The 21,768-nt window shown below is 50.9% G+C and overlaps 1 protein-coding gene across 1 annotated transcript; it reads right to left on the bottom strand.

Annotated features, from left to right (window-relative positions):
* Window positions 1-10,457: 10,457 nt before the first annotated feature.
* Window positions 10,458-15,196, bottom strand: TMEM86A (transmembrane protein 86A). The gene is made up of 3 exons (XM_056132297.1): window positions 15,064-15,196; window positions 12,728-12,992; window positions 10,458-12,160 (listed from the first exon to the last, which is right to left on the bottom strand). Exons 1-3 carry the CDS (start codon window positions 15,082-15,084, stop codon window positions 11,724-11,726), a joined length of 723 nt encoding a protein of 240 aa, XP_055988272.1. The 5' UTR covers window positions 15,085-15,196; the 3' UTR covers window positions 10,458-11,723.
* Between the last annotated feature and the right edge of the window lie 6,572 nt (window positions 15,197-21,768).

The following is a 21,768-nucleotide window of genomic DNA, read 5'->3' on the forward strand; positions in this document are numbered from 1 at the left end:
CCTGACTGCAGCTTCTAAGGCTGTGTGCCTTATCATATGGTAGACGAAACCATCAAGGCTCCAAAGGATGCTCTGGTCGGACAAGGTCGAGGCTGTCCCACTCAGTGGTACTCCGCCCCTGCCAAGTGGCTGGCAGGCTGGCTCCAGGGTGTGCTTTTTCTTTCCTGTTTTGGTTAATTGATATAATAAGGGAAGGGGTGTGATTAGCCCACTCCATTCTCACTGGAGGTTATTTAAAATAAAGCTTGAGACTTGAGAAAAGAAAAAAAAATTTTAAATAAAGCACACATACTATTAGCATCACACACATCATGGCTACCATCCTATTCTTGCAGGGGTGGAGAGACAGAAAAAAATGGGGGTTCAATTATTTAGTAGCTTGAGTCTTCTCTCTTCTGCATACCTAAGTATTCTGGGGACACACTGATGAAGGATCCCCAATAGTCCTTTAGTAAAAAAAATGAATGAGTAGATAGGTAATAAAAGGTAAAGATAGATAATTAAGGTCAACTGTCATTTCCGGGATCAGGAGAGTTCTAGAAACTCCAAGGAGTGGAAGAGCTTGTCTTCTGGGATGGGAATCAACCAAAGAGGAACCCCACAGTTCTCTAATCTATACAAGCACTGGGAGACAGAAGACTCGGGGGACAGAATCTAGGAGCAGTGGACTCAGGTTGGGGGTCCAGAGAGCTCAGAACCTACAGAGATTGTGCTCAGTGCAGGTGGGATGAGGCCCTCCAATCCTTTGCTCTGAAGCCCCAGTCTGAACCTGTCTTCTGTGTGTCCTTCTGAGCCTTTGCAGGGTTGGGTGGAGTTCTGGAATGTTCTCCGGTAGCTGAGTGCACGTCAAATGGAAGGCCTCAAAGGACAACAGCAGATGCCCTGTGACACAGTTCACAGTGGAACGGAGAGCAGTTGGCAAGAAGTCCTGGGTAAAGATAGGCGAGGTGGATGCCAAAGTCACCAAATTCTCCACCATGCACGTAAAAGAGGGGAAGGGTTACCAGTTTCCTATCCTGGCAGCCTACTCCGGAAGAGGAGTGACAGGACACAGGGGAAGTGTTTGCAGAAAATCCCATCGGAGGGTGAAATTGTTCTGTCTGAGCTCAATGGGAAACTGGGGGGGGGGGGGGGGAATGGGAGGTGTTGGGGTCCTTCAGCCAGTGAGGACTGCTGGTCTGTGGGGAAATCCCATGGGACCATATCTCCAGCTGTCCCAGGAGACACGCAGATTCCAGAGTCAGAGCCAAAAGTAGTTTGTTTGTAGCATTCCTCAAGTTTCCCCCTTCAGATCACACATAGATAACACGCGCCAGGGTCCTTCCAGGACTGTGTGCATCCCAGCGCATACATCCCACTGTTTGGGAGTCCGTTGTTTCCTCTAGTCCAGAAATCATCCTGAATCCAAGAGGCTGATATTATTTTAAGGATTACCTTGAATCCATTCTAATATTTTACTTTCCTCTCGGAGAGAAGAAACTTGACAACACTGGCATTTCGATTGTGACAGCTAATAACTTTTTACTCTGCTCCTAACTGATTTCCATGATTGAATGTATCAAGAGAGAACATCAGGAGCTGTGGTTTGGGGCCAGAGTGTTAGCCCACTGGGTTGGGCGCTTTGCATGCAGTGGGTGTAGCTCAGCTGCACAGAGTGGAATGCGCCTCTTCAAGTTGATAGAGGGATTCCTCTCTGGAGAGGAGGGATCCCCAGTCTCCTCTTTCTGGGTGCTCCCACTCTGATAATAGGCAGGACACGAGAAAGCCAGCAAATAAAAACTGGAAGACAGAAACAGCAAGAAGACATAGTAGGGGGCAAAAAAGTTTATCAGGGATACGAAAGGGAGCCCAATGAACTGGAGCACATGCTTTACACACAGGAGGCCCAATCCTGGAGGTTCAATCCTGGCACCACTGGGAGGAAGCCCAGAGCACTAGTCCAAGGCTCACCCCTGAGCACCACTGAGCATGGCTCCAAAACAAAAAAAAAGAACGAAAGAAAGAAAGAAAGAAAGAAAGAAAGAAAGAAAGAAAGAAGAAAGAGAAAGAAAGAAAGAAAGAAAGAAAGAAAGAAAGAAAGAAGAAAGAGAAAAGGAATATTTGGAGACTATTTCAAGGGTACAATTTTGTGTGTTGATTTTTTTTTAATTTGCTTCTTTTTTTTTTTTGGCTTTTGGGGTCACACCCAGCGATGCACAGGAGTTACTCTTGGTTCTGTATTCAGGAATTACTCCTGGTGGTGCTCGGGGGACCATATGGAATGCTGGGGATTGAACCAGGGTCGGCTGTGCAAATTAACCCCCTTCCCCGCTGTGCTATCACTCTAGCCCCTCAAGGGTACAAATGTTGAGGTAGTTAGAGACCTGGTTGTTGAGAGTGCACAAAGCCAGATGAGGAGGGAGTTAGAACAGAGGGCCTGGAAGTAAGGTCTCAGCGATACCAAGTGTTGAAACTGAGCATGGGTTTGAGTGAAGATGAGTCTGGGGGCCCACTAGGTGTCTGTTGTACCCCAGAACCCCATCTGAATCGCCCAACTCCAGCATCTCCCCAGCCCAGCGGGAGTTGACAGACACGCCCTCGGTCACACACACACACACACACACACACACACACACACACACACACACACACCCCGTGAGAAGCGGGCTGTAAGATGCCAAGGAGCCATCCCAGTGCACAGAGACCACCAATCTCAGGCCACCTGCTGGAAGCCTCACAGAGAGGCAGAAACACTACTGCCAGCTACTGGCTGTAAGCCTGGCTGGGGTTCCAGAGCCTGAGGAATTAACTGGAGGAGGGAGCCCAGGACCTGCCACCAGTTGAGGCCACAGAGAGGACCAGGGGCTTACGGCCCAACTTCCTAGCTCCAAGCCTTTTCACGAGACCACTTCCCTCAAGGGAAAATCAGATGAAGCTGCATTCAAGAAAAAAAAGCCATCCTGGGCTGGAGAGATAGAAAGTGGGTAGGGAACATAGCTTATAATCAATTCCAGATACCACATATGGTTCCCCAGTCCCTGCCAGAAGCTACCAGAGGATGGAGCCAGGAGCAAGCCCTGAGCACTGCCAGGTGTGCCCCCCCCCCACGCCCCCAAAAAGCCTTTATCTATATTTGTGCCTGGACAAAGCTCAGTGATTCCAGGGGCTTCCCATAAAACAACAAACAAAAACTGAGTGCCAAATGTGTGTCAAGGGAAACATTAGGGATATGAAAACAAAAGAGACACCTGTCCTCTAAGAGCTTAGGAATCAGTAAAAAGAGACGCATGGGAAAATCACTCCTTGGCTGGAAAGGCTTTAGAGAGGAGGGATTGATTTGTTTGTGTTTGGGGACCACACCCAAACATGTTCAAGGCTTCCACTGGCTCTGCAATTAGGGATTACTCCTTGTAGTGCTCAGAGGGTCATTAGGATACTGGGACTTGAACCCAGGTCTGCTGCATGCAAGGACAGTGCCCTACTGCTGTCCTGTTGCTCCACACCCCCCTGGAGAAGAGGTTTATAGCTGAGTCCTGTGGAGAGAACTCTCTAGGTCCCACCTCTGTCTCCATCTCAGCTAACTCCAAATTTGACCTCAGTGTCTGACTAGAGCATCACATGGTGACCAGAGCTGGGACCAGCGTTCTCTATGAGTCGCTCCCGACCACAGACCCCAGATGCCCAGCGTCGCCAGGCTGCCTGCCGCAGTGCTCACAGTCTTTTCTCGTCCTTTGACTCAGCCGCCTGCCAGACTCCTGGCACTAGATCAAAGGCTCCCAAATGTATTCGGCCTACCACTTCCTTTTCAGAAGAAAAAAAAAAAACAAATTATTCAGCACCCCCCTGGAAATTGACCTCCTTTAAAGGCAAGTGCCCCCCAATTGTACTCTGAACTTTCCAGCACCTCCCCCCCAGAGGGTGTGGCACTGCCCACTTGAGGCAAGACTGCCCTAGTATCTGGCAGAGGACATTTTTGTGTTTATTTTCTTGGTTGTGTGTTGTTTTATTTTTGCTGTGTATGTGTTGTCAGAGATAGAGAGCAAGACAGAGACAAAGATGGAGAGACAGAGAGACAGACAGAGGGAGACAGAGGGAGAGGTGCTGGAAAATCTCACACATGCAAGCCAATTGCCCTGGTAGTCCATATCCCTGGTGATCAGGAAACTTCTTGATAATGAGGGGTGGAAAGTTCCCAGTATACCTAAGTAACCCCACTACCATTTCTAACCACCATCCAAGGCTCATGCCCCCCACTGCCATTGGCAGAATGACTGTGTCCCCAGCACCAAGGGCAAAGACCAATCCCAGGGCCTCACCACCCACCAAGAGCTTCTGGGTGTATGCTTGCTCCAGAATGAGTGTGAAGAGACACCTGATGCCATCCAAGTCGGAGTGGCAGGTATGACCGCAAGCCTCACTTCATGCTGTTTGAGACCCCCTATCCACTGTGGAGTTAAGGTAGTCCAAGAGGTTAGAGAAGGCTTCCATCAGCCGTCGCTTTATTTTTACTTTTATTTTGCTTTTTGGGTCACACCCGGGAATGCACAGGGGTTATTTCTGGCTCTGCACTTAGGAATTACTCCTGGCGGTGCTCAAGGGACCATATGGGATGCTGGGAATCAAACTCAGGTCGACTGCATGCAAGGCAAACGCTTTACCCGCTGTGCTATCACTCCAGCCCCCTTAGCCATCACTTTAATGGGGAAGAATATTTCTGATTTTCCCCCCCAGTGTCCTAAAGATTCGAGGCAGTGGGCTAGAATGGAACTTTTGTTCCAATTTCTGCAGTTACAGCCTGTGGACTTCGAGGCTTAGGGCAGAGTCTGGTCCACAGAGAGCACTTGAGGGTCAGTGATAGTATATCAGGGAGGGTGCTTGCCTTGCATGAGGCTGACCTAGGTTTGCTGTCCAGCACCCCACACAGTCCATCAAGGTCACCTGGAGGGATCCCTGAGCACAGAGCCAGGATGAAGCCCTGAGCATTGTTGGGAATGGCCCCTAAACAAAACAAAAGCTAAAAACAACAAAGTAGATGAAGGGAGAGAAGCAGGAGGGGCAGAAAGAGATAAGTTCATCCCCTTTTTATTTTCACCCCCCTAAAAAATGGGATGACCTTATGGGATGACTGGAAGCTTTGTGATAAAGTCTTAAATCTCCCAAGAATGGGGTGGGGGAAGAATTAAGCTTTTATTGATGTTCTAATGTGCCAGATACTTTACCCAATATTCCAGTGAGTTCTCGTTGGCCCTAATTTGCAAATGAGAAAATGGGGCTCAGAGAAGACAATTTACCCAAGTTCACAGGATTAGTAAATGGCAGGCTACACTTTAGAAATAGCTTTTTTGTTTGTTTGTTTGTTTTTGTGAGGGCAGAAGCAAACACAGTCTCAGGGCTTACTCCTGGCTCTGCACTCAGGAATCACTTATCACAGGCTTGGGAGTACCATATGTGGTAACAGGGATTGGACCTGTGCAGGCAAATACCGTACCTACAGCTCTGGAATCAATAGTGTGTGTGTGTGTGTGTGTGTGTGTGTGTGTGTGTGTGTGTGTGTGTGTGTGTGTGTGTGTTGGGGTGTGGGGTTGATAAGCATACCTGGAAATCTGGCAATATTCAAGGCCCCACTCCACCCTCGACTCTGTGCTCAGGGACCCTATAGTGCCAGGAATCAAACTGGAACCACGTGCATGCAAGGCAGGCTCCTGTTCCCCTGTGTTGTGTTCCAGCTCAGGAAGTTCAGTACTGGCTCTAAGCCATCAGCTGCCTGAGACTCAGCGGAAAAGATGTGCCCTGGCCCTCCTCTACTGGGCCTGGCAGCTCAGGGCCTCCAGAGTGGCTGATAGACCTTCAGCAGTTCCACACTGTCCACAGTCACCCTTTATCTGCAAGGGTTCGGGGAGGCCGCAGTCCATTGACTCTTCCCTGAATGCAGCCCTGGGGCAGATGATGGGTCCATCATGAAGCAGCTCACAGTGGCCTCTCGGGATGTCTTCTGTTAGCTGCAAGTATACAGGACCGGCTCACTCCCCGCAGCACAGCCGTGGAGGCACAGAACAAACTCAGTGACAGTGACCCATGGGACTCTAAGGACACCTGGCTAGTCAACAAGAGTGAGCCAGAGGGCTGGAGTGAGAGCAGGTAGGGCCTTGCACAGGGCAGACCAGAGTTGAATCCCCGACATCCCATAGGGACCCCTGAGCACCACAAGGAGTGATTCCTGAGTGCAGAGCCAGGAGTAACCCCTGAGCACCCCCCCCCCGAAAAAGAGTGTGAGTCAGAGAACTTGGGGGTTATATCCTGGATCCTCGATGGTAGAGATGACATAGGGTTGTCATGAGTTCCCAAAATGTGAGGTGAAATCGGAAGAACACTGTGGTGGGAGGGTCGGTGGGAGGGCAGCAGAGAAAAGGGGGTGGAGGTCTGGACACCCAGGGAAGCAAAGGCTGGGGGGGGGGGGAGTGGAGGAGAGGGGAAGGTGAGATTAAGGAAGTGGACCATGTCCTCTAAAGAAGGAAGGGAAAAGCAGAAAAGGAGAAGGGAGGAAGAGGGGAATGGAAAGGAGGAAGAGGAGGAAAGGGAAGGAAGAGGGAGGAGAAAAGGGGAGTGGTAGGATGGGAGGAAAAATCTGGGGAGAAGAATGGGGAGAGGAGAGGGAGAGGTGGAGGAGGAGGTGGGGAAGAGGAGGAGGAGAGGGGAGGAGGGAGAAGGAGAAAGAAGGAGGGAGGAACAAAGGAGGAGGCAGGGAACGGGAGAAAGGCTAGGCGGACAAAACCGAGGCTTCAGCTCAGACAAGAGCGGGAGAGAGCTGCGGTTGAGTGGGGGAAGTGTGGGGGGAGCACACAGCAAGAGGAAATGAGAGCGCAGCAGAGCGCAGTGCCAGGAGGGGGTGAGGGGTCTTGAGCAAAGTTTGGGTGGAGAGTTAAAAGCAGTTGAAAGCTCGCAGGTGGCAGAAATTGCGGGACAGAAAAGAGGTCCGGGACTCTCAGGGCAGGAAAAAGCTGTGCCCTTGGCTGAGGTCGTGAACCCCAGGCACGGGAGGGGTGGCAGGCAGGGAACCACAGACATCGCAGACCCCACCTCAAGTCTGGGCGCGGAGCTGGATCTCCCAGGTGTGCTGAACTCGAGCCAGCCGGAGTCGCAATGGGCAACGCGCAACGGGCAACGAGCAACGGGCGGGCGCCTCCGTCCAGACTCTCCCAGCACGAAGGGGCTGGCGACACTGGCCGCGCTTGGTGATCCCGACTCCGCGCAGAAAGCGCACGGGACCCGGACGGCTCCGGCAGCAGTACCATGGGCCCGCGGAACCCGCGGCCCCCGGTACCCACGGGAGCTGCACTGCCCATGGAACCCGCGGCCCCTGGTGACCCGCGGGAGCTGCATGGCCCTTGGAACCGGTAGCCCTTGGTGACCCTCTCCAAGGGTGACGTAAGCATCAGGGCCAACTCCCAAGTTCTGGCGCAACTCCATCAGCAGCATGCGCGCGCGCGCGCGCTCGCGCGCCTTTGTGATCCTCGTCCCTACCTGCACTCCGGAGAGGGGCAGCGGCTACAAGTGCACCCAGAGAACTAGGCAAGGGTCCCGGCAGCTGCAGACTCACCAGCTCCATTGAGGATCCTGCACCTGATCTGCACCCGGGAAGGTGTGGGGTATCTCTGATTGCATCAACAGATCGGCTATCACGGTGCCTCTCCTCATCCTCCCAGGGCCTTGCGCAGTACCTGGCAGCAGCAGGTGTGGGAGTTTACAACCCCCCGCGGACTAGAGTTTGCAGCCTTTCCTGGACCTTTGAAAGATACTGGTCCAATTACAGCCTGCTCCTCTCAAGTTCAGGAAAATGGTTGTTGACAAATTTTTGCCAATGAATTTTTTTTTTTTGGTCACACCTCACCTGGTGAGGTTCAGGGGATATTCCTGGCTCTGCACTCAGGAATTACTCCTGGCAGTGCTCAGGGGACCATATGGAATGCTGGGAATTGAACCCAGGTCAGCCGTGTACAAGGCAAATGCCCTACCCGCTGTGCTATCTATCACTCCAGCCCCATGCCAATGATTCTAATAGGCAAACACTGCAGGATAAGGCAGAAGGGAGGGGCTGAAGGGAACCTGGTGGGGGGGGGGGGCGCTCCTCCTGCACATTGGACTGTATCTGCTCACAAGGCAAAGGAGGAGAAAATACTCTTTCCAGCACAGCCCGACTCTGTCTTCACAGCTACGCAGCCAGCACGGCACACACTCTGAATGCAATGCTGAGTGGCCTGGCATCCTTTTGCTTAAACTCCCTCCTAGCTTTTCTAGAACCCCTTTGATAAAAGTTCAACTGGCGAGCCCCCGTCTCCCCTGCATCTGCTGCCACTCCCTGCATTCTCCCCAGGGCTCTCCACTGCCGTGTTGGCCCTTGTCATCCCATTAGAGATGCCTTCTCCTGTGACAGGACCACATCCTGTTGCTCTGTCTCTCGAGTGCTGTTAACGGTCTGACACCAGGATGATACCTGCTGAGTGGCTGTTGAAATTTGTAACAGAACTAGGCCAGGGAGGCACTGCGGGAAGACGGAGCCTTCAGCCTTCGTTCCACAGCTAGAGACCGCTGACAGCTTCCCTCTGATTGTGAGCTCACGGCCCCTGGACCCTGGCACGAATCAGCCATGTGACCTTGGCAAGGCCTGCTGAAGCCTTTTCTCTCAGCTTCTTGAGGCCTAAGTGAGGGTGCATGGAGGTTCCTGGCACAATGCCTGGCAAATTCTCGGGGTTGAATAAATGGCAACTCTCGGCCCCACATGCTCAGCTGACCTGGAGAGTCTGGGGCTGCTTCCAATCCCAGGGGACACTGAGGGCAGTGAGTAGGTTTCAGCCCCTGGTTCCTGGGTAGTAACTCCAAGTCCAGCTCACTAGTTTTCCCTGCCCTCTCTAGCCACCAACACGAATACTTGTTTTGTCTTTTCAAGATGACAAAGTAATACTCTCACCCGTCTAGGAAAATTCGCAGAAGGCATCGAAGTACCTAATGTGAGCGCCAGCCTGGACACCAGGAGGATGTTGCACTGTGGGATTCCGTAACCTGTCCACAGAATGGGCCCCAGCCAGGAAGCCTTGTTTGATCTCTGATGTCACTAGTGAAAACGTTCAATGGCAGGACCAGGTAATGAACTGAGGAGTGCACCCTGGCCTGTCCCCATGGGTTTGGTGCAGCAGGGTTCAAGGAGACAGCTCTGGGGTTGAGTGGGAACAGACAGACTCCAGACTCCTGAGAGCCTAGTCCTAGCCCACTTCCACAGGCAGTGGCCAGCCTCCTTCTCTGGAGGCTGTGACTTACCTTCTCCTCCTCCGCATCCGCAATGCTGCACAGCCCCCTCTTCCCGGAGCTCGCACACCTTCCTCTTCCCTATCCCACTCCCATCCTTGTTCATGCTGGAGTTCTGCCTTTAGGCCCTCGCCTCTTCAGTGACCAAAGTTCTCAGTGTCTGAGAGTGACAGCATCTAAAGTTCTACCTTACTGGGTGGGTTTCAAACTTAGGGTTCTTAGCTTTAGGGGTTTTTTTTTGGGGGGGGGGTGGTGAAGGTGAGAAAGGGTTTGAACTACACTCAGCAGGGCTGGTGAGGTTTGGCAGGGCTGCTCCTGGTTCACTGCTCAGGGGTTGTGTCCTGAATGCAGCTGACGAGAGAACCTGGGCCCCTAGCATGCCAGGGACATGTTCTGGCGACCTGAACTCTCTCCAGCTCCAACATTTTTGAGTTTTTTCTGTCGGTTTGTTTGCTCTGAGGTGCTTGGGATTGGACCCGGGCCTCAGTATATAGCTCTACCCATAAGCCGCATCCCCAGCCTTTACCTTAAACAGAAAAAAGCTTTTGTTGTCATACTTAGAACAAGAAAAGTGGGTCCCTGAGTTTCCCTCAACTTCTTTTGCTTCTCCACCAGGGATCTCTGAGAACCTCGGTGTGGATGAAAAGCACGGATTCGCCCAACACCCATATGAGACTTGAATCTCCCCCATCACATCCTCACCACCACATAACTCAACTAAAAGCAGGTTCACCACCACCCATCCCATTTTATGCTTCTGGGTCAGACGCCAATGTCCCTGGAGTCAACTGTGCATTATTCTGCCAGAGTTTCATGTCTAACGTATGAATCGGCCAATTCTCTGAGTCCTGGATTCCTGGGAGAAAGGAGCTGCCGAAAGGGAAGCTGGATCATTGTGGGGCAGGGTGGGGAGGTGATGGCATCAGCAGAGAAAGCGACAATAATGCCGCCAGGCTCCTGTGCACAGGGCACACGTCGAGGACAAACCTGCACATCACCCTCCCCATCGTCTCCCCTTACTCGCCCACCCCTGTGACCAACCAGCACCAGCTCCAGGGAGCCAGCCTGGCGCCAAGCTGCCCTAGCCAGGACTGTGACCCAGACTGTGAGGACATCCAGAGCCCCTGGCACCAGGCCCCCATCCCTCCTCTCCAGGGCGGGCACGTGCTACACAGGCAGACAAGTAGGGCAGCCAATGGCCCTTGGGTTTTTTATTTCTTTCTTCTCGAAAACAGTAGAGGATGGAATTGTCCCCTCCTTGTTCCCCTTGCATTGAAAGTGCCTTGGGTCTTATGACCCTAGAGTGTCATTGCCGCTGCCCCCTCGCTCCCAGAGCAGGAGGTGGCAGGAAGGAAAGCACTGAGTGTGGGGGCAGGGTGGGTCCCAGCGACCTGAGCCAGCCTCAAGCACCCCAGTCAGCAACTCCCCGAGCCCTCTCCCCGTAAGACCTCGACAGACATAAGAGCAGAGACTTATGGCAAACACACTAAGATTAAACTGAGGCAGACTACATGTGCACGGACTCACAATCACACACACACATAGGTGGCCCCTTCCTTTGGCATAGTTCACCCTAGCCCTGGGCGACAGAGTCTAAGGGTGGTGGTAGGGGGCCTGAGCTCTGGCCTTTGAGATGGGACCAAGTTGAATCCTGGATAACCCAAGCTCTCAGGTCAAAGAAATGCCCTCCTCTTGGGGTTGGAGGGATAGTACAGTGGGTGGGGCACTTGCCTTGCAAGCAGCCAACCAGGATTTGATCCCTAGCATCCCAAATGATCCCCTGAGCACTGCCAGAAATTTTTGAGTGCTGAGCCAGGAGTTAACCTTAAGCATCGCCAGGTGTGGCACCCAAACCAAACAAATTAAAACACAAAAACAAAATCAACTACCTGGACAGATACCTTTCCACCCAACACTTCGAAATCGAGATTGTTCAAGTAACAAGGATTGATGAAGGAAAGGGAAAAGCCCCGCTTCTCGACCTTCCCGACTATGGGCATCTGAAAGGGCTTCCAGCCCTGGGACATCTCAGTATCAACTTCTCCCATCTTCCCTCAACACTGCACAGGTCAGGAAAAGTGAGTAAGTCAAACTCTTCTATCGGGTAAAATTCGGAGAGCAGGAGAGTTAAAAAGCTAAGCACCATCACCCCCTCGAGGGTCTATGGACAATCCCAGTGGGGCTGAGGCAGGGAAACGTCTACTTCCGGCTCCAGCAAGGAGCCTTGGTCTAGCTCATTTGAGCTCTTGGCTCTAGCTCATGACCTGAGCTAGAGCTGGTGAAGAGCGCCTTGTCCCACTGCTGACCCTTCCATCGTGTCCATGTCCCAGGCAGTACCTGCTGCTCCAGGATAATACTACAACCATCCTGATCCAGGTCCTGCAGAGTCCACGGTTCTGGGCCTCAGCCCTGGCTGCTGAGAGGAAGGACCATGCTCTGGCCCCTCAGTCAGCCTTGCTCAGTCTGTAATCGTCCACCGGCTCCCGGTTCTCCACAGCTGACAGGGCGATGAGCATCTGGGCGGCGTAGTAAGTGGACATGATGAGTGCCCGCGAGTAGGGGACGGGGAAGCAGAACTTGTTGAGGGCGATGGTCAGGTCTGAGATGATGAAGAGCAGCGCCCCACTGCCTGCTGCCAGCTCAGTCCAGCGCCAGGCTGCTCCGACCAGCCTCAGCCCCGCCACAGCCCGCCAGCCCATGAAGCTGATAATGACCACGTAGATCCCCACCAGGTAGGTGAAGGCACCCGAGAGGCCTGGGTAGAGGATACCATAGCACAGGCACGACAGTATCGCCATCACCAGCCCTGTCCGAAGGGCCAGTGGCCGCATACCAAAGGCCGAGGCGTAGAACACGTGGGTCACGGCAAACATCAGCAGACCTGGGATGAGAGAATATGAAGGAATGCTGAGGGCCGGCTCAGGGAGGGGGGTGGGAGGAAGTGGAGTGCCTGGGAGCAGGAAATGACTGGAGATCAACCTCCAAGAGGGGACCCACAGACTCTGGCCTCAGAAACCCACAGAGATTCAGCATATTCTGGTTCAAAAGTTTTCTGTGCTATCTCCCAGGGCCCATTGCATGCTATGTGCCATATCCCACGTAGATTCCTGGCAGCACATGGGGCGATGGTTGTTGAGGGCGATGGTCAACATCGCCAATCATCAGCAGATGCAGCCCTAGAGGTCCCCACCAATTCTAGGGTGGGGTGGCTCAGGCATTCCCGGCAACATAAGGCCTGAGCAGCATCGCACCCTCAGGCACTGAGCCAGCAGCCTGGTTGGCTGAGAATCCTGTAGGGCCCTAGGGCCTCTTGAGCACTGCTCGGAAGTACCCCCCCCCCAAAAAAAAACAACACAAGTGTTTACCCAAATCCATGCACTTGTCCCCTCTTCCCCGCCCCCTCCCCCATACCCAGGAACCCTCCCAGGTAGCTACTATGGCCACTAACCGTGCACAAAGTAGCCCTGGTCCTGCCAGATGAGGAAAGCATCGCCCACAGCAGAGAAGACAAGCCCCACAAGGATGCGGGTGGCACTGGGGTGGGTCAGCAGAAATCCTAGGCCATGGGCCAGAAGGAAGAGCCAGAGGCAGAAGATGGGCAGGCACTTGATGAGGGCGCTGACCCACGACGGGCTGGATGAGGGCAGCCAGAGCACAAAATACACGCAGGTGGCCTTGAGGAAGGGCACTAGCTTGGGTCCCTCACTCTTCACCTGGAGGATATAGAACAAGAGTAGCACTCAGCACAGCAGCACCGATGCCCGCAGGGCAGACCTCCACCCCAGACACAGGTCCCTTTCCCCGAGCAGAGACTGACACCAGAGAAGGCGCAGGCCCTGCCCCAGCCGGCATCTGTGCAGACAAGCCTCACCATCATCCCCAGGCATAAAAGACCTGACAGGGCCAGGGTGTCACCAGTTCTGCAGCTCCTAGCCCTGAGGCATGACCTAATGAACACTCTCGGACAGAAAACGGAACTCAGGTTAATGTCCCCTCAGGCAGCCCAGTACTTCTTCATTCCCGTCCCTGTCTTCTCCCGCCTCACCACCCAAGACAAATGTACTTAGTCCTTCACTGCCAGCGTCATCCCAGCCGTCTGGAATAGTGTCAGCAAGAAACCACAGTGACTACGTGACTGGCAGAGCCAGTGAATCTCAGCAATGGGGTCTGGTCACAGAATTATCACCCTGGCAATGCCAGGTGAGTGCCACAAACACGCGTGAGCACTGCCAATGCCTCAACCCTCAATCGTTCTGCTCTGTGGCCTCCACTCTTTAAAGCACTGGGGTGTGGGAGGGACGGGGGTGTCAAAGCCAAGGCAAGGAGATAAGGGCCCATGAGTTGGGAATGAGAAAAATAGCCCTGAAAATCCCACAGATTTCAGGGCTGGGGGAGGGGGGAATACTGGACAGGCTTTGGTCAATTGCCTTCCTCTGAGAATAAGTAACTCAAGGCCCATCGGAAAGAGGCAGGGAGGGGGAGGAGGAACTCTTTCCAACTTCTGATCTGCAGCCAGGCTGGAGAAGGGGAACAGAGAAAAGGGAAGTTGGAGCAGCTGACTTGGTCTCAGGCAGCTTAGGGGGGGAGGGAGGGCAGCTAAAGAAAGAGGGTGTGTGTCCCAGAACACTGCAGGCACGTGCCAAGCTGGGGGGAGGGGGGAGGCCAACATCCTGCCTTTGTGATTTCCTGAGGATCCTGGCCTTCATCTTCCCACCCAGGGTCTCAGAGGGTGATTTGGAGGTACCCTGTAAACCCACACTCTAATCAAAGAGCCTCAGACTGGGGTGAACTGTCCAACCTGAGTCTCGGGAGAGAGCACCATCTCCCAGTCCAATTACTACCTGGAAACAGATCAGACTGGGAGAAAGGGACAGGGGGAGAGGCATAAGGGGTAGGTTCTGGGTCCAAGCCTACTCTGGCACTGCCCAGGGGTGAGAGAAAATAAAGAGTTGCCCAGCCCCAGGGGTCAGAGGAGAGGCAGGGGCAGCTGAGGGAGGGCACGGGCAGAGAGGCACAGTTCCAGCGCCGAAGATCTCCACCTCCACCTGTCAGCCCTTGGAGGCAAAATTCGCTCCACAGCCCCTCGCTCTTTCCTAGGGAGAAAAACCGAGAGCATTCGTTAAGAGTATGTGTGGGGGGTGGGGTGCGGGAGGAACACTCTGGACCTTGGGCAGAGAATCCAGCGCTGGAAGAAGGGCGGGCGGGAAAAAGACGGTGGTCAAGAGTTAAGAAAGTCCAAAACGGAAAAGGATGTCCAAGAGGCCAGGGGGAGGGGGGTAGCGGTGGAGCCAGCCCCTCTTCCTTCAGCAACGGACCCCCCTCCACCCGCAACGCTGCCCCTTAACTCAGACATCTCCCCCCCCACACACACACACCTCCCGACCCCGCCCAGACTGGTTCAGGAGCAAGCAAATTCGGTCCCAGGAGGTCCCTCTCCCCAGCGTGGCCGGCCCGGCGGACCCCCGGGCTGGCCGCGACCCCGCCGAGCAGCGCCAGACAGAGATCAACAAAGTCACGCTTCCGAGTCACGTGTCCACTGTTTTCCTCCCTCGGCGGGCGGGCGGGGGGCGCGGCGGAGAGGAGGAGGAGGAGGAGTCCAGTCCAGCGGCTCCCGGGAAGCAGGGGGTCCCCCCTACCCAGCTCCTTTTGGACAGCGCCCACCTCCACCCCGGCACCCCGGGGCCCTTCCTCGCGCCCCGAGGCGGCTTGGCCTGCCCGGACCCAGTGTCCAGGCCGGTGGGGTCCGCCCGCGTCGGACAGTGGTTGGCTCGCGCGCGCACTCACCACAGTGACCGGGGACACCATGGCGGCGGCGGCGGCGGCGGCGGCGGCAGTGGCCAGCACCCCCGCGGCGGGCTGCAGCGGCCAGGACGCGCGCGGGGGCCAGGGGAGCTGGAGACGGAGGAACAAAGCGAGCTCGGCCTGACAGACAATCCCTCCCGCGCGCCGCCCGGCTCTCGGGGTTCTAGCTGCGAGCCCCGAGACGTCACCAGTGGCTCAGCCAATGGGCGGGCCGGATCCGAGGAGGAGGGGGCGGGGCCGAGGCAGACACGCCCACCAGACCCCGCCAGGGAGCCGAGCGGCTTCAGCCCGGGGCGGGGCCTAGACGGGGGCGGGGCCTAGAGGCCACGCCCCCTCGGGACGCCGAGCCCGGGCATCCCAGAACGTGACCGTGACCCCTGTCGCTGGGTGAGGATCCGGCTTGGCTGAGAAACAAGCACATTCCTGTCGTGAACACCCGGCTACTCAACATTTTCTCACAGCCCAAGAACAGAAGACAAAAGCAGATTCCCCTCATCCTCCGACGTGCAGCCCCGCACAGGTGTCACTGGTACTGGACCTACAACTTGTACTGTGTCCAAACACATCCGAATGGACACCCGGAGAGTAGACTGCACAATTTGCAACACGTAAAGAGACATAACTATGAGATACAGATAGCCCATGAGCCCATCATCCTAACAGACACAAACGCATGCAGAATCACAATTGCCCTTAGGTACCAAATAAATCCATAGATTAGCACTATAGCACCGTCCTCCAGTTGTTCATCGTTTTGTTCCAGCAGGCCCAGTAACATCTCCATTGTGAAACTTGCTATTACTGTGTTTGGCATATTGAACACGTGATGGGCAGTTTGCCAGGCTTTGCCATGCAGGCGAGATACTCTAGGTAGCTTGCCAGGCTCTCGGAGAGGGGCGGAAGAATCGAACTCTGGTCGGCTGTGTGGTTGCTGCAAGGCAAAAGCCCTACCCGCTGTGCTATCGCTCCAAGTCCATAGATTTAAAAAAAAAAAAAAAGCAAGCAAATAAAAAAAAAAACAGCAAAAAACAAACAAACCAATGACTGTAGCGGTGAGAGCCTAGACCAGAGAATGAGAATATACAGTAGTTAGGCTGCTTTCCTTGCACGTGGTGGATCTGGCTTCCATTCTTGGCACCCCATATGTTCCCCACAACTCCCTCCCCCAAGCCCACTATGAGTGATCCCTAAATACAGAGCCAAGAGTTATAATCCTTGAGCATTACTGGGTGTAGCCCAAAAACAAATACACAAAGAAACACTTGGATATTTGCAGGTTGACACTGTAGCAAAAAATCAGGGCTAGGGAAATAGCACTATGAGCTCGGCATGCTGGAGGTGGGCTCTGATCCCCATCTCTCACATGGTCCCTGGGCAACACCAGACCCAAGAGTAAACCTGTGAGTCAAATGTGGCACAAAAACAGAAAACAACTAAATGGTTAAAAAAAAAAAAGGTACACATATGTGACCCATAGAGCCATAACAGATATCAAATTGCCCTCAGACACATACTTCTTACAATTCTGGGAGTGCTATAACACACACAGAACTCACCAAGAATAACAAACTGGCATAAGATATACCTTACAGAGGGACCCAAAATGTATAGATAGCTACAAAACATACCGTTTAAGTGAAGTTAGTGCTATTATACAAACTGAAAGTACATAGGTACATTTGGAAGCAAGTGTGCTTAAAGACATGGGAAATACTTTGATAGGCTACTAAGTAGTCATATGGGTTGAGATCTATTCCTAGTTTTGCCATAACCATGTCATTGGATGAATCACATCCTCTGCCTTTGATTTCCTTCTACATAAAATGAGTGTATAATCTCTAAATTTCCTCCTAAACCTATCGAAGTATAGTAGAAGTCAGAATATGCAAGGCAAGCACTTATCCCCTCTACTCTCTCTTCAGCCCCTGTACTGCAATTTTAATATTCACTCATCTATTATTGAGCACTAGGGTTGTTTCAGACCTTGGCTATTATAAATAATTCTGCCATGAATATATGTGTGTGAATGTCATTTTTAGTTCATACTTTTTTGTGTTTGGGTGAATAGATGCCCAGGCATGGAATCTCAGGGTCATAAGAAAGTTCTGTTTAAAAGTGGGTAGGGGGCACACTTGACAATGCTAAGATCAGAGGTTATTCCTGGCTCTACACACTGGCAGTGATCGGAGGAATATTGGGATTGAACTTGGGTCAGCCGCGTGCAAGGCAAGTGCTCTACCCACAATACTATATCTCTGGCATATTAAGTTCTAGTCTTAATTTTTTTCCCAACTGTTTTCCAACAAGGATGAACTGTTTTTCAACAGGGATGAGCAGTATCATCATCAATTAATGAGAGTTTCTTTTCACCACATCCCCACCAGCACCTAATTATTTCTATACATTTTTTTCCCTTTTGGTTTTAGAACCATGCTCAGCAGTGCTTCAAGTTTATTCCTGTTTCTGTGCTCAGGAGTGACCCCTGGCAATGCTCAGGGAACCATATATGGCGCCAGACCCTGAACCAGACCCTGATGCAGTCATATACCAAACAAATACCTTGCCTCCAGTACCATATCTCCAACACTCTCCCCATTATTTAATGGGGCCGCTTGTTTTGTTCTTGGTTGTTGTTAAGTTTTGAGATTGCTTTCTTTATCTTGGATGTTAGCCCTTGTACGATGTAAGAATCGGTACACATGTGGCCCATAGAGCCATAACAAACATCAAATTTTGTTGTTTGACACATACTTCTTACAATTCTGGAAGTGCTATAACACACACAGAACTCACCAAGAATAACAAACCGGCGTAAGATATACTCTTATAGAGGGACCCAAAGTAGTGTAGATAGCTACAAAACATACTGTCTAAGTGAATTTAGTGCTATTATACAAACTGAAAGTACAGAGGTACATTTGGAAGCAAGTGTGCTCATCCATAATGTATGATGTATGAATATTGTCTCCCAATCAAAAGGGTTTCTTTGAGGTTTCATTCTCTCACACTACAGAAGCTTTTTGGCTTGGCGTAGCTTGATTTATTTCTTGCTTTCTTCTGCTCTTGCTTTCTTTGTCAAAGAGAGCATATCATTAAAGACTCCTTCTTTAGAGAGTCCTGCCTATGTTTCCCTCAGTGTGTTCTACAGAATGATATCGAGATTTTTATTTCATTTGGAATTAACTTTTATATAGTAATTCAAAATTACTGAGATAGGAACTTAGTTGTGATTTTTTTGTATGTCGCTGTCCAGTTTCCCCAGCAACATTTGTAGAAAATGTTGTTCTATTTCATGTTCTTAACCCATTTGTCATAAATTAGCTGTCCATACCTTTGGGCTCTCAATTTGATCCCAAAGTCTGTCTTTGTGAAAGTATCCCACAGTTTTAGTTACCACAAATTTGTTGTATAGTTAAAAGTCTAAGAAGGCAATGACTCCCATCTTTTTCCCCAGGATTTCTTTGACTGCCCTAGGAGTTTTATGATACCACATAAATTTTAGGAGTATTTGCTCTGTGTCCTTTAAAAATACTATGTATTGGAATACTGTATGACTGAAATCCAATCATGAGCAGCTTTGTAATGGTCTATCTCATAGTGATTCAATAAAAAAAAAAAAGCTTCAAAAAATACTGGGGGGGGGGCTGGAATAATAGCACAACGGGTAGGGCGTTTGCCACGCATGTGGCCGACCCAGATTAGATTTCCAGCATCCCACATGGTCCCCCAAGCACTGCCAGGAGTAATTCCTTAGTGCAGAGCTAGGAGCAACCCCTGAGCATTGCTGGATGTGACCCAAAAAGCCAAAGGAAAAAAATATTATGGGAAGGACTGGAGAGATAGTATAGCAGGTAAGGTTCTTGCCTTGCACACAGCCAGTCCAGGCTCAATCTCCAACGTCCTCCACAGTTCCCTGATTCCCCACAGGAGTGATCACTGAGAACAGAGTAAGTCCTGAGCACTGCCAAATGTGGCCCAAACACACACACACACACACACACACACACACACACACACACCCCGCAACCTGGGAATTTTGCTGGGAATCAGCACTTAAGATAAAAAAAAAAAAAAAAAGCTTTCACAGGGCCAGAGAGATAGTTCTTATCTCTCTGAGAGAGATAGCTGTGGTACATTGTTTGCATAAATGAGGCCTCAGTTTGATTCCTAGCACCACACTGACAACCCATGCACCAAGCTGGGAGCAGTGCCGTGTGTGACCCAAAAGTCACAACGATTATGCAGTGAAACGCAGTAATCAGAATGTGAGACTAGAAGTGCTATACCCAGGCCTTTGTCCTACGTATTTACACTCACCCCTACAAAGAGTGCTGTCTAGAAAGAACACTGAGAGTTAGATGTAAGGAACTTACTATCAGTCACTTTTTACCTGTGACTTTGTAGTTAAATAACTGGGAACATCAATCCATCTCTGGAGACTTAGTTTTCTCATCAGTAAAATGGAATTACTGGATATGTGCTGACTTGGCAGTTTTCCAACCAAATCCTCTAATCTTACCTAAGGGGTAGTTCTCAAACAGGGTGACTAAGTCAGGGCACTTTTAATTTCTCTGTACCTTAGTTTCCCTGCATATGAAAATGAATGAGGTGCCCCAAGAGTGTGGATTAGTGACAGAGCTGCGTTTGCTTCCCAACACAGAGAAAGAAAGGTGGGGGGGAGAAATAGAAAGAAGGTAGGTCTCTAAAAGTGGTTTTAAGCAAGTGGGGCCCATAAAATTACTTGGAAAGCTTTTTTTAAAACATAGATGCCATGGAGCTGGAGAGATGGAACAGCCAACAGAGCATTTGCCTTACACGAGGTCTACCCAGGTTTGATTCTCCGCAACTCATATGGGCCTCCAAGCACTGCCAAGAGTAATTTCTGAGTGCATGAGCCAGGAGTAAACCCTGAGGATCATCAGGTGTGACCCAAAAAGCAAAAACTCTTTCTGTTTCAAAAGTGAAATTTTATTTTGCTCTTTACCGTTTCTATTATTTTGAATTACATATTGCAGGAGGTGGATAGTAGGATGGAATGACTGAAAATTGAACAGTACTTCCTGTCGGTACCCAAAATGGTCTGTTAGCATGGACCTTTTCGTACTTCTTGGTGGTTTTTTTTTTTACTTGCTTGTTTCCACTAGTTAAAAAAAAAAAAAAGTGGAATCAGGGCCAGAGAGACACAAAAGGTAAAGCAATTGCCTTGCATGCAGCTGCCTTGGCTGTAAGCCTAGTTTGTTCCCCAGCACTACATATTGTCCCCCAAGTATGACCTGGGTCACTCCTGAGTACAAAGCCAGGAATAGATCCTGAGACCACTGGGTGTGACCCAGTCTTCACCCACCGCAAATAACAAAATAAAATTGAATATGAAAAAACTAAATGAGCCTATTCATTTATTCACTTACTTAGCTAATAAACAGTTACTGTTAGATGCTTAGAGTTAAGAAATTTACTAAGATACAGGCTCTGTTTGCCTTGCATGTGTGAGGCTGAGTTCAGTCCCTGACACCAAACACATATTTGCACCAAAAGATACAGGCTTTGTCCTCAGAGAGCAGAGTTCAGTTCAAGCAGGCAAGTAAACAATCATTATGCAATGTGGAAGTTGACATAGTTGAGGTATGAAGTATGTGTCAGGTGACCTGATAAATGTGTAAGAATCATTCATTGGAGAAATTTAGGAAACTTTAGTGAAATCTAAAGTATAAGATTGGAGACATGTTAAGCTGCTTGCCTTGCATTCTGCTGACCCCAGTTGAATCCCTGGCATCAATACGGTCAGCTGAGCACTGTCAGGGTCACTCCTGAGCAGAAAAACTTAAATAGTCCCCTGAGGAAAGAAGACAGAAAGGAAAGAAGAAAGAAAGGAAGAAAGAAAGAAAGGAAGGAAAGAAGGAAGGAAGGAAGGAAGGAAGGAAGGAAGGAAGGAAGGAAGGAAGGAAAAGAGTGATGGAGGAAGAACAAGAAGAAAAAGAAAGGAAGGAAGCAAGGAAGAAAAAAAAGACAAGAACTTGCTCTTCAAGCCTGTGTTCTGCCTTGAACATGTATTTTGCTTGTTCTTCTCTACTTCAATACGGTGAGCTCCTCCCAAACCCCCCTCACCAAGAAAACAAAAAGGACAAGTGTCAGAGAGATAATACAACAGGATAGGCACTTGCCTTGCATACAAACATCAGACTTATTCCTTGTAACATATGGTCCCCTGGGCATCCCCAGGAGTCATTCTTGAGCACAGAGCCAAGAGTAAGCACATACCGGGTGTGTCCCCAAAACCAAAAGAGAAAAAAACAAACAGATGTACTGAATTGGATCAGGTACATTCACATTCAAGTGTGCTTAAAAGAGACAGGCACACCCAAAGAATGAACTTACACAGATAAGCTGTGGTCTTTGGGGTTTGATCCCCTCCTTCTAGATCACATGACAAAGTGTGTGGAATTCGATAACCTCCAATATCTCAGCTCTGGAGCCTGAGAGATAGTACTGGGGTAAGGCATTTGCCTTGCAGGCAGACAACCCTGGCTTGCATCCTCAGGCACCACATAAGATCCCTTAAGCACTGCCAGGAGTAATCCCTGAGCACAGAGATAGGAATAGGCCCTGAGCACTGCTGGGTGTAATACAAAAACAAACCTAAAAATTGTAAATCAATGTCCATACTTCAAGAGTTTCAAGTCCTATAAA

This window comes from Sorex fumeus, unplaced genomic scaffold, assembly GCF_029834395.1.
Source record: "Sorex fumeus unplaced genomic scaffold, SorFum_2.1 ptg000007l, whole genome shotgun sequence".
Classification (NCBI taxonomy): Eukaryota; Metazoa; Chordata; class Mammalia; order Eulipotyphla; family Soricidae; genus Sorex; species Sorex fumeus.